This window comes from Alosa alosa, chromosome 1 (assembly GCF_017589495.1).
Source record: "Alosa alosa isolate M-15738 ecotype Scorff River chromosome 1, AALO_Geno_1.1, whole genome shotgun sequence".
Lineage (NCBI taxonomy): Eukaryota > Metazoa > Chordata > Actinopteri > Clupeiformes > Clupeidae > Alosa > Alosa alosa.
In genome coordinates this window covers 17,627,817-17,640,628 of record NC_063189.1, presented here as the reverse complement: position 1 = coordinate 17,640,628, position 12,812 = coordinate 17,627,817, and the positions used below count along the sequence as shown (strand labels likewise).

Below are 12,812 nucleotides of genomic sequence, written 5' to 3'. Positions count from 1 at the left end.
TCTTCCCTTGCTATGATTATTCATTGGCGGGTCGCCCCCGCTTGAAATGCTCCTCATTGCCACCTACAGGTCCGAAAAAGGCATGTACAGTCAGTCCATGCTTGAAATGCGAAAACTTTTTAGAAGTTTTTAGAAAGGCCTACTGTATTTTAATTGGAAAAAGGTGTTCACAACGGAAAAAGTTCCACAATGGGGATGATTACAAGGTGGTTGAATTCTCACTTTATGCAATGTAGGCTAATTATTTCAGTTTTATTACAGTGCATGTAAATGCACTGAGCCCAGTTTCCCGATAACGACGGAGACACGCTCTTAAGAGGGTTTTCTCGTTTTCTACGATTCATCTTACGATCGTTCGTTTGCAGGGCTCTCAAGTGTCACGCATTGAGCGTGATAGTCACTCATTTCAGTCTTGTGTCACGCTCTCCCGCCACACATTGTATTTCTCACGCAGAAAAACTATTTATATATTTAATATGCTGCCGCAGCGCCGCTCTCACTATGGAACCGGCAGGAATCAAGCGCGTCTGTCCTGGAGTTGAGCCTGCCACTTATCAGCCAATCAAAAATAACGAGAGGGGCTACACAATAGCCAATCAAAAATAGCTCTGCTGTATCTGGTAAGATTTAACGCAACAACCAATGAAAAACGTGTATCCTGGAATTGTTGAACGTGAATTATTGAACGTGAACCTGCTACTTACTTCATCCAAGTTTCGTTCACCTTGGTTCGAACATCAATTCATGGTTTCAGCACAGAGTAAGTCATCTTTTAATGTTACAACAAATCCACAACTTGTTTGACACAAACAATGACAACGTGACTGCTGCACTGTAAAAAGTTTAACGTAAAATTTACAGCAACTTGCTGGCAGCAAATAACCAGCAAGTTGCTGTATTTCACTCTACAGTACACCTACTGTATATGAAATCACAGTACCTATGCCTGATACTGTAAATGCAAACTACAGTAGTACTACCAGTGCTGTAATGTATACAGTATTGAATTGTCTACCGTATTTTTAATCACAGTACTTATGGATCATACTGTAATTTAGTACAGTAGTAATACCAGTGCTGTAATATTATATACAGTCATTTTGGGAAATTCATATCCTGCTTTATCTACAGCCAGGATAAATTTGACTAGGCCTAGGTATGGTTTAGGCTACACAAACTTGCATAAATAACCATTGACAACTTGTTATCAGTTTGAAAAGCAAGTACATTTATTCACTTTTTTCGTTTAGAAATTTTCGTGTGCTGCATCCTAACGTTAGACCAACGGTTGCAGTCAGCCTGATCCACCACCAGTAGCAGAGTGAAGCAGCACCTAGCAGAAATAGAAGAAAAAAAGATAAACAGTGTTAGATAACAATTTCAACTGAAACTGAAGGCTACTTACAAGTGAAACTTTAGAATAATCATTTATATATATACTGTATGTTTTTTTGAGTTTACTGTCAAAATGCCAGGCTGAAGATGGTGTTAGCATAACTCAGTTTAAAGGTATATTTAGCTGCTAACGTTAGCCAGCTGGGTGAGCTCATTGATGATGTTTGCTTGCAGCAACACATAGATATATGTACTGATTACGATGAGTTAACGTTACATAAGTTAGCTGGTAGCAGCTAAACCCCCACCTTAACGTTAACCAGCAGCACACCATCTTCAGCCTAACATTGTGACAGTAACATACTAGGCCTAGCACTACTAGCGAATGTTTTATATAAATTATATGAATATAATAAACTGTAACTTACTGAGAACTAAGGTAGGCCTAATATAAATGAGACTGCCAAAACGTTAACGTAACATAAAACATTAACGTTAATGCCACCTTCACAGCAACAGCAACTATGATAGCTAGCCTAACGTTAGAAGCTACTTACTTAGTTGATCCAACAAGCATGGATGAGTTTGTAAGTTAGACAGTACAACGTACATAGACTGTACACATGCCCGAATTTAATGTAGTACAATTTCACAATGAAACATTAACGTTACATAAATAAATGCTTGCTTACCATTAAGGTGGAGCTGCGAACTTGTCAGAGTGCTGAACACCGTTGGTCTGACTGACTGAACTGTTGCTCAAAAATGATCTCCCGCCGCCGGACAGTTCAAACGTCGTCGCGCGGTGCACGTTTCAATCACCACGTCAAAATTTCCCAGTAAACCATATATCCATGACTTTTCAATATCTTTTCAAAATGATGATTTGGATGGAAAATCCAACATAATATCAATGTCACCTTGCTATCTGGGAGCTTAACTTTGTATTTATGTGCAAAAAGAAAACAGAAAACCCCAACTGATTTTCCGCCATGTTTTTTCAAAATTTTCAAAAAGCTGACAAGTGAGGGAGGAGTCAGATTTATTACTGTGTTATGATTCGCAGCAAATTTTTATTACTGTAGTTTGACCATTTTTGACCATAATTCATAGCGAAACTACAGCAACATACTGTATTCACAAATACAGTACACATTTTTCTCAAAAACAGCAGTGATGCTGTGAAAATCACAGAATCTTGTTACAGTGTGCTGTAGAGAATGTTTCCCAGATAATTAGCATCAGTTGTTCATGACTGTCTGTAACTTAGCCAACAGTTTCACAGCCTGTTCATACTTGCTCAGAACAAGTAGCCTATGCCTAGTCATACTTTCGTTCACACGATGACTGACATATTGTCACATTCTAAACATCTCTCTCTCCAAATAGGCTTAATCATTTGATTAGCACTAAACAAATTAAAGTGTATTGCATAGCCTATTGTATAGGTCACTTTTAAAATCATGTCATATTATATAATTATATCCTGGCCATGGATACATTAATCATTGCATCTGTATTCAAAAATGTCGGGTATAAAAAGCAATTAAGCATCCTCTCATTCACCCTGAGAGGAAAGCCCCCTAAAAGGTCCAGGTTAGTGGATGCTCAGAGGTGGTGAAAAGGCCCATTATTGATTTGTTAGTGCCATGTGTCAAATCTTTTCTTTTGCAAATCTGAGCAATTCTAAATTATACTTTTGCCCCATTTTGACTGAGGAGGGCATTGCTCCTACATACTTAACTACACGCCAATAATCAAATGCCTGCTCTCTTTTGGAAAGCTGAGGCACTGTTGGAAAACAATTAGAATAACTGTGTGATGTACTGACACAAAGTTACAAAGGCTAGATTATTCTTTTCTTTTTCTACCGGATAACAAGCATCTTTGAACTGACCACATTTCAGCCCTCTAGGTCTTGACTTGATATGACTTGAGTCCTAGCATTAGGTGTTGTCGTGCTGTGTGCAAAAGTAGATCAATATAGAATGACAACATGAGTACTTTAGACCATTATTTGCCAAGGTATGCTCATGCATTTTGTAAAATGCCCTATGAAAACTCCCCATAGGACTTTGGGTTATCCAAAATGCATACTGGCAATCAAATGCTTGCTGCATATGAACCCCTTATAAGCATAATCTTGGCCTCAAATGAAAGGTAATACTCTGAAGTTTCATGCTTGCATTTGGATTGTAGGCTAGGCCTACTTCAGGTTCTGATATGACGACACTAAATATGGAATAATTAAAAAAAAATACAAATCTATTATTCTATTATATATTATCTATTATATCTACACATTTCTATTTCGATTCAATTGGTGTGTATAAGATGGGCTATATTCTGTACAACTGGTAACCGACCTGGGGCTGGTGTATGCTAGCTGGTGATGCTAGTTGCGCGTGTAAATCCTCACACCCCTAACCTTAAGAACGGCTCTAACCGCTGAGTTGGAAGCTTGGGCTTTTAGCTCAGTGGTTAGAGCGCTCGACTCCCATGGTGGTGTGTGTTGAGGTTGCGGGTTTGAGGGCCGTGAGCAGCGGACGAAACGACCTCTGTTACACTGGAACATCTGAAGGCATATTATTAACAGCAACAAAAAGTTGTAGTATTACTAATTACACCCTGAGAGCCCTGCGTTTGGTTTTTCCGACTGTTTCCCGAACATGCTCGTAGCGTGAACGCGCGTGCACTGCTCTTAAGATGCTCTTAAGGGGAGCTGTCACCGTTAATAGTTCTGAAATATCCTCTGATTTAATGGTGATGTCAGTTGACTGCACGTCACAGCTATAGGCCTACCGTTTAAACTTCGGATCTACACATTAATTCACATCAATACGAAAATAGAAACACTTTGACATCTGCATGTAAGCATCCCAAGTAGGTTATATACCACACACAGACATACATAATTGTAATTATTTAAGATTAGATTGTTGCACCATGCAATAATTTTTCGCTGTGTCACTTAAGAACACGTTTGAAGATAAGAAAGAAGTCGAGTAAGAAAGTGAGGAAATATTTTGATGCAGTAGGCCTACAGACTAAACCACATGTTCCTTTCTCTGCTTGTACCCTTATAGGCCTAATAAAATATAGCCCTCACTTAGCAAAGATAATGGCAAACTATTCTGGCAACGTCTCGTTTCATAACTTGATTGCATTTTTGTCCGCTTTTCATCACATTATTATGACCATTAAATGTAGGCTATGCTATTTTGCACGCTAAAATCTGATTCATCACAGGTAAACACAATAAAGAATGGGAATGTAAATTGGATATGTATTCTAAGTTGTAATTCCTCTGTATGTCCTGTTGGTGAACTCAGTGAGAAGTAGCCTACTGTTAAGACACTTTTAGCTGGTTACGAGAACTCTGGAGCACTCGTAGATCTACGAGTGTTTTCACAACGCTCTTAAGCTACGGTTTCGGGAAACAGTCGGCAAATCTTAAGACGTTCGTAAGAGGGACTTTACGATGCTCTTAGGCTTAAGATGCTTTCGGGGAACTGGGCCCTGTTCTGTCTTCTTCTTCTTCTTCTTCCCACCAAATTTCTGCGTCTAATTCAGCTTCAACCGTTTAACGAAACTTCGTTCAAACTTTGTAACATATAGGTCTTGAAAATGACACTTGAGGAATATATTTTTCACTTTTGTAAACTTTATACTTTTTGAGATAATAAAAAACTAGAAATGCAATTCCGAGGAATTACACAAGGGGATGCAGTCTGCTGGTTAGGGTGTTGGTGGGGCTGTTGAGCTTGCTGCTAGCTGGTTGGTAGGGTAATTGTGATACCTGCAAAGGTGCTTTTGGAGTAACCAAATTTGAATCTTGTGTGACATGGCATTCTTGACATATCATACGCAAGGTGTTTTTGACCTTGATATTTGACCTTCAACCTCCAACTTCAACTCACTTCATCTTTGAGTCCATAAAACACTTTCGTACCAAATTTGAAGCATGTACGCGTCAAGCCGTTCTGGAGATATAATGCTGAATGCATAAGATATGGCTGGGACTTTAATTTTGACACACAGGAAACACTTTAACAGGATGTGTAGTTCAGGTAGAGCTAGATTGTATGCTGAGACAGTTGAATTCCTCACAGGTGACACCTGTGCCAGTGTTCTGATTAGCCTGGGAACTGCTCTGAGAACTACTTAATGAGCGCAGCTGGCTCTATTATGACATCACAGCCCCCATTCAAGTCTATGGGGGAAAAATACACTTTTAATTACAAATATCTCAAAAAGTATAAACTTCTGAAAAATGAAAAAAGGATAGGATGGTAAAGCCTTGGAAGATCTACGGAATGGTGTTTGAACCAAATTTGTACGTTAAGCGGTTTGGGCTGAATAGCGCGCACAAAAAGGTAAAAAGAAAAATAATAATAATAAGAAGTAGTTTTCAGATTTCAATAGAGGGGATGCATCCCCTCTAATAAGAAGTTTTCGGATTTCAATAGAGGGGATGCATCCCCTCTAACAAGCTTATTTTCCCCCATAGACTTTGCATTGGCACTATGACACCACAATGGGCTAATTAACTTGATTTGCACCTGTATCAACTTCCAGCTGCTCAACTAGGCCCCATCAAAAAGCCAGTTAAACTGCACCTGGATCAACTGCTTTCTGCTCAACTACGCCAACTCTCTTTGTGTCTCCATTCTACAAGGATATCATTTCCATTCAACTTTCTATCCATTCATCCTTTTCAAACCATTCACTCATCCACCCATTAAACTATCCCATCAACATCCATTAAACAATCTGCCTATCAACATCCATTCAACTTTCTGTCTATCAACATCCATTACACTATCTAAATTTAACTTTTAAACTATATACTCTGTCTCAGGCTTTAAGCATACAATCTGGCTCTCTTAACACTACAGATCCTGTTCATCTATTTCCTCTGCCCACAACTGTTTCAAAATAAATGTCCTCACTACAATAATTCACTATTAAATAATTTAACTATTTAAACTACTCAACTAACTGTTCAGCCATTTCAACTGTCAGTTGTTATCAACTATGACTCCTGCCAACTGTTTCCTCTGCCCACAACTGTTTTCAAATAAAAGTTTGTTTTGCATTTTATGTTAATATACAGTATGTCATGCACTGGTAATTTCCTCGAAATTACATGTTCTAGTTTTCATTTAGCATTTGATATCATTTTGACAATCAAGCAGATTATTCAATGAGAAAGTATCATTCAATGAGAAAGCAGTATCAGGTTGGATCAGAAGGTAGCCTACAACTAATTGTCATATGTGGGCCTAACGGTCAGTCAATGCTGAATATTGAATTTCTCAAAGATGGAGCCATGGAGAGTGCCTAAAATTGAATCTTGGCGAGTAGATGGTGAATAACAGCTTCATAACACCCATTTAACACCGAGCCCTGAAGATACAGTGCCTATAAAAAGTATTCATTATGAAGGTAGGCTATTATTGTAGCAAAAGTCTTTAGCACATATAGATTTTGCATGCACTAAAGTCACAAGTCGTACACATACCTATACTATACCTATACCTTGTAAACACTTACACTTGCTTAAAGGTATCAACTGAGGAGACACTACTAGCTAAGATTAAACACACTCCTTTGCTCACACAAAGATAGCAAGGACTTGAGTTCACAAGCTTATATCGGAACACCTGAGTTTTCTTTTTTTTCTGTTTTACAGGTTTTTTTTCTAGACTTTTTACATTTGTCTATGTTCTTTGACCTGTGAAATATTTCAGTGCTATGGTAACTTGACAAGATACCTCAAACAAGGACATTTCAAATTCATTTGCACATTTTAAATAAGAAATTACTGATAATGTCATAATAATTTGCTTCTAATTGGCTTATCTGATTGGATGGTATTAATGTGACAACCTAGCCTAGAAATCTAGATGCACAAATTTAATTTGCTGCCTGGGCTAGTCTAGCAACTCTTTGTTGGCTTGCGAGCTTAAAAAATTAAACTTTGATAGGGCCAATCACATCGTGTATAGAGTCGTTAGGCGGGTTTAACATACTGATTGATGGCAAAGTTGACACTGTTCGGCGTGAATTCCTTTCTACTTGAAAACAAGGAAGGTGGATGTTGCTGTTGGCGAACAGCGTGACACGAGTCAAGCTTTTTTTAAGTTCATAGTGGGAAAATGCATGGGACGCACCAGTGGGAAAACGCATGGGACTCATCGAGTTGTAGCGCTATCCTATCCTAATTTACATGTAAAAGATAACCGGTTATCCCGCCCCTCAGACCGAGCACTGCGCATGGTGAGTCCCCAGACCCTACATTTTAATGTGGGTCTGGCTCGTCAGGCTATAGTAACAACCTGATTTTTTTTTTTTTTAATTGTATTTACATTGATAGAGGTTGTGCATACACCAGTTTCAGGTGTATACAAAATTATGCAACTGTGATGAAACTCACCATGTGTGGTAGCCTAGTGATCGTGTTAAATAACTTAAAAAGTTAAAATGCTACCTAGTTTAAATTTCTAAATAAGTCATCCATTTCGATTGTTTGTCTTTGAGTTATTGTCACTGATTCATAGTGGGAAATCTATTACACCAACTGGCTGGGAAGTGCAACAGTTGTGAAGTCAGCATTCATAGCCTGTCGCTGCAAAACAGTACATCTCCAAACTCAAAAACAGTAGACTAACAGTCAATAAAAGTGGACTGTCAGGGCAGCACCAAATACTAAAAGCCATGCCGAGTGTCCTGTTCACTCTTAAAACTTTCCATCACATTTGGTGCCTCTGCCTAGCCACTTCGTAAATGTGTTAGAATTAGCTCTGAACATTTCCAGCGATCACATAGCCTGTTGCAAAACTATCAGAAGGTCCTATGTGCAATTTGCTTTTGAGTAGGACCCGTTGATTTCTGGCAACGACCCTGCCAGAAGTTTATGGGATGTCTAACATGAGGAGTCAGCATATCTAATCTGTTGACTGATTATGAAAGGAGTCTTTTGCTTTAAGATGATAGGTAGTGTACAAGTGAAGGGATAGACAAGACAAAAAAGGCTTTTAGAAATTTTGAAAATACAGTATTTTATTTTGATACATTTTTTGGCTGCTGTATTTTGTAGCTTATTTTGATACATTTTAAGGTGGGTATTTGGTATTTTATTTGGACATACATTTTGATGTATTTGTGCCCATCCCTGGCTAAAGGCTACTCTTTGTGTGGGATCTTTCTGGACAGAAGAGAAGAGAAGAGAGTATCCTACAAGGTGGAGGTTTATGATGTTAAATGAAAAAACTTAGTTCAAGTGAATTCCCCCCAAATTGTTGTATTAACATAAAAGACAATAAGTAAATAAATCAGGTGGTATTTAAAAAAAAAAAAAAACTGTAGGCCTACCTTTAAATGTTCACAATTCAACACAAATTTGGTAAAGTATAGTGTAAAAACAAGGCAAAATGCGGTAAAGTGCTTCAGGCTGAAATACAAGTTTACCCTGAGCCTAATAGGCTAATTTTGAAAAACGTTTTAGCATATACTGACGGCCCAACTCTGCCTTGCCGGGTTGGGTTCGCCTCTCTCCCTTGCAGGCCCTGTTTTGTCCTCTTTTGGCCTGCAGGTGGAGCTGTGGAGTTTTGCCAAGGTGTGCTAATTGCTGGCCTAAATGGAGGGTGGATAAAATCAGTACTCTCAGACCTTTACCTCAGTCCATTTTAAATTACCTCAGACTCAAATAAGATGGGATTTCTGTATCACGACTAAAGGAAATGTCTTCTTTGCATGGTAGAGTTTGTGAATGGAGCATTAAACTGTGCTCATAGACAGTGAATGGTTGTCAGGTTGCCCATACAATCATTTTCTTTACAGAAAAAGGTCTGGTTTTAATGCAGTGCCACCTGAGGTCCAAAAGTAGCCTGGGAATACCCATACAAACATTCGGTAAATTAGGTCTGTCTGGCCAAGAGGCCATTGATGTCCCTATATGGGCACGCATACAGATGTGTATTGTACAATTGTGAAGGTCTGGGTGTTCCAGGCTAGTCCAAAATACCACAGCCATCCAATATATTTTTTTTCAGCCCTGTCTCTTGTTTTAAAGGTTTCTCTAGATTCTCTCAACATTTTAATGATATATGTGCTGTAGAAGATGAAATCCTCAAATCCTTCACAATTTCATGATCAGAAACATTATTTTTATATTGTTTCATCATTTGCCCACACGGGTTAGTGATGAATACCTTCTCCACCTCTTTACTTCTGAGAGACTCGGTCTCTCTGGGATGATCTGCTAGGCTATTATCTCTCTGTCGAATTCTTCTTGCATGTGGCAAACATTAGAGGGAAAATTATAATTATAATGAATGATGATGAAAAGACATAACTAACCCAGAGCAACTACATTGCCCATAATCCAAAGCAGGTCTGAGACTTGCAGAGAAGGTATAGTGTGAACATGAAGAAAACTGAGGCCCCATCAGAGCTGAAGTGCACCAGAAAGAGATCGGAGTCCTCTTTCAAATTAACTCACAATGTGAATACAAAATGACTACATATAGTCCCTTTTGTTTTGGTCCTCTTTCTGGACTGAGTTCAGTTGTTTTAAAAGGGACTATATGTGAAAATGCCCTAAGACACATACAAGGTTGGGGGCTAAGAGAGATGGGCCATCCATTTCATGATGTGGATATGTACTAGTTATAGGCTATTGTCAGCCCCAGCCTTGCACACAGCTGGCAAGGTTCAGGATTATTTCAAACAATTTGGTGTTTTTTCATCAGACTCTATATCAGTAAAAAAAAAAAAACATACATTTTACACTTGTGGTTTAAATGCAATCCGCCCTCTTCCACTTTTTTCATTTACAAAGACTCAGACCACAATTGCATAAAGGTAGGTTTTATTTAGTTCATTTTCAAATGTACTTTTCTGTTTGATTCATTAAAAAAGATACAAAGCTTTAAGATCCTCCAGGTTCTTTGACACCATTCCACTTGAGGGGAGAGAAGATTTAAGTACAGAAACAACAGTATAAGCATCAGTGTTTTAGATTTTATTCAGTGGGAGCATGCTTGAAAATTTGAGCGCAAATATTTACAGCATGGGTGCCCTCAACAGCGTAGAAACGCACCTGTAGCACCCTCGATTGGGCTTCAAAGGAGAAGAAAGTTAGTAAAAACCAACTATTCATTAGAAATAGTATGAGCTGAAATGCCATGATCAGTCTTATTTACAACATACAAATACACCTGATAAGGCAATAAGTATTTGACAGTGGTGGGAAATCCATTTGAAATAAGTTATTAAACAAGTGAGAAAATAAATCAAAAAGCCAGTTTGAGGAGAACTGGAGTGAAACAAAATCAAAGTTGGCAGGGGGTGGAGGTATCTTGGGAAAGGCATTTTAAAACAAGCGTCTCTACTTAAGAATCATCTAAATTTGGCAAATAAACTAAGAAAAACACTTTTAAGCAAAACGCATCATGAGGCAAAGATCAATCAATCTAGTGATGAAACGACACAAAAATAAATTAGAAATGGATAGCTGTGTTAAGTAATTAAATGAGTACCTGACTTCTTTATCTTATTCTTTAGTATGATACCTTCCATAGCTATCAGGAAGCATCAGCTTCCAATAGTAGCAGTCACAGTTATTGATTCCAATATCTCATGTCATCCATCATAGTGTAGTTCTTGATAGCCATCTCAGAAGGTGCAGATTTCTATCCTGAATCTACATGAAAGCTTTTACATCCTGGATATAAACACAAGTCAAAGGACACTTTGAAAAAAATATACACACCATAACAAATGCACATCATACAGTCCATCTGCATTTCCTCTGCCAGGAGTAAGAAGCACTCTGAGCTGTGCGATTCAGTGAAAGGAATTCCTTCAGATTTGCAGATGTTTTGGTTGAACAACGTTAATGATGCTTCTTGCTTAGCCACCTCAACTCGAGTCGAGTAAAACTCTGACTAGGTGCTGCTGTCCACTTGAGTTTTTTTCTCTGTGTGCCCCATTCAAAGGGCCGAGAGAAATTACGCAGTCTCATTCACGGTTTTAAGTTTAAAACATCACATGGAGGAGCACTCAAGAACTCCAAAAAGAGAAAAAAAAAAAGATCCAAAAATGATCTGCATCACTGTTTGGTACAGAATAGCTTCTAAGAATCAGGATATTTCATGGAATGCACCTATCAGAAAACTAAAGATTTTTTTACTGATATAATTAAGGCAGTACTCCTAAAGAACACTTTAACATAGTTAAGTATTCAGAATGTGGCTAGATCAGTACAAATTGACAGCAAAATGTATGTTCTACCTTTTTTAAGCCCACATATTTATGGACAGTGTTCACGTCAGATTTGGCTAGATGATAAAAAAAAAAAAATGAAATCCTTAGAGAAAACATCTTTCGCTGCATGGGGGGTTCCAGTCTAAGTGTCCTAAAGGGCTTCATATCCTGTGAGCCTTCACAGGTCATCTTCACCCTACAAAACAGAGAATCCCAGATCCTCAAGAAGACCCTGGGGAGCAACGGAAAGCAGACATCCTCGCAAATCCTTGAGAGGTTGTGCTTGGCCTCCAGCCAGGTGGCAATGTAAACTACAGGCCTCAAGGGAGGGACGCAGTCTAGTATCTAGGCCACTGATATGCTCTCCTTCACCATCTCTTTGTGTCCAAATCCATCCATGGCACAGTCTCCTTAGCGCTTAGGCCCAGAAAGGCGACTCCGTCAGGAGAAAGGAGAGTGGGGGAAAGAGTGGGAGCTGGGGCTAGTTTGGTGGAGGTGGCTAGTGTTTATTTAGGTCCTTTGATCGGGGTGTCGGTCTCAGTGGACTGTCTGCCATCAGTCCATGCCTCTCTAGTGCTCTTGAGAGCTAGCGTTCGCTGCTGGTCCACCACCACATAGTCCACACGCTCGTCTGACACAGCCGCTCCCGTCCCGTTGCTCTTTTTCTGTAGGAAAAGAAGCAGGAGAGAAGAGGGCTCATATGATATTATGGTAAGTGTGCTAGCATTAACACAGTTTGTACAGTAAACAGACTAATCAATGTCAAATCATGCAGTTCTTGAGCTGTTCTTCTAATGCGATTACAGTATTAACCTATGGAGCATACCTTCCGTGGGGGTGTGGATTTGCCAGGGTCCAGATCCAAGTCCAGGTACTCCACCTGTTTATCTCCTTTAAGCGGCACCATGGGACTACTGCCTCCATCTGCGTTCATCTGAGCACTCAGCTTAAGGTTCTAGAACAACAAAGAAAACCCCAATGGTGCAGACTGGTTATAAGAAGAACAGGGAGGTCAAAACGGTGTTTGCCAGCACACCACTTAAAAAACTAACGCTGACTCTAAAAGCTAATGCTAAGTTAATGCTCTACTCTACCAACCAGGGGCGCGTTTCCCAAAACCATAGTTGCTAATCTGTTAGCAACTTAGTTGGTTGGCAATGGGAAATTTAGTTAGCAACTATGGTTTTGGGAAACGCGCCCCAGTA

The 12,812-nt window shown here is 39.1% G+C and overlaps 1 protein-coding gene across 1 annotated transcript in view; it reads right to left on the bottom strand.

The window, feature by feature from the left end:
- Positions 1-10,193: 10,193 nt before the first annotated feature.
- Positions 10,194-12,812, bottom strand: part of gab1 (GRB2-associated binding protein 1) — a 69,610-nt gene continuing 66,991 nt past the window's right edge. Inside the window, 2 exon segments of the mRNA XM_048235456.1 lie at positions 10,194-12,272; positions 12,434-12,562. Of these exon segments, the coding sequence (XP_048091413.1) occupies positions 12,114-12,272; positions 12,434-12,562 (288 nt within the window). The 3' untranslated portion in view covers positions 10,194-12,113.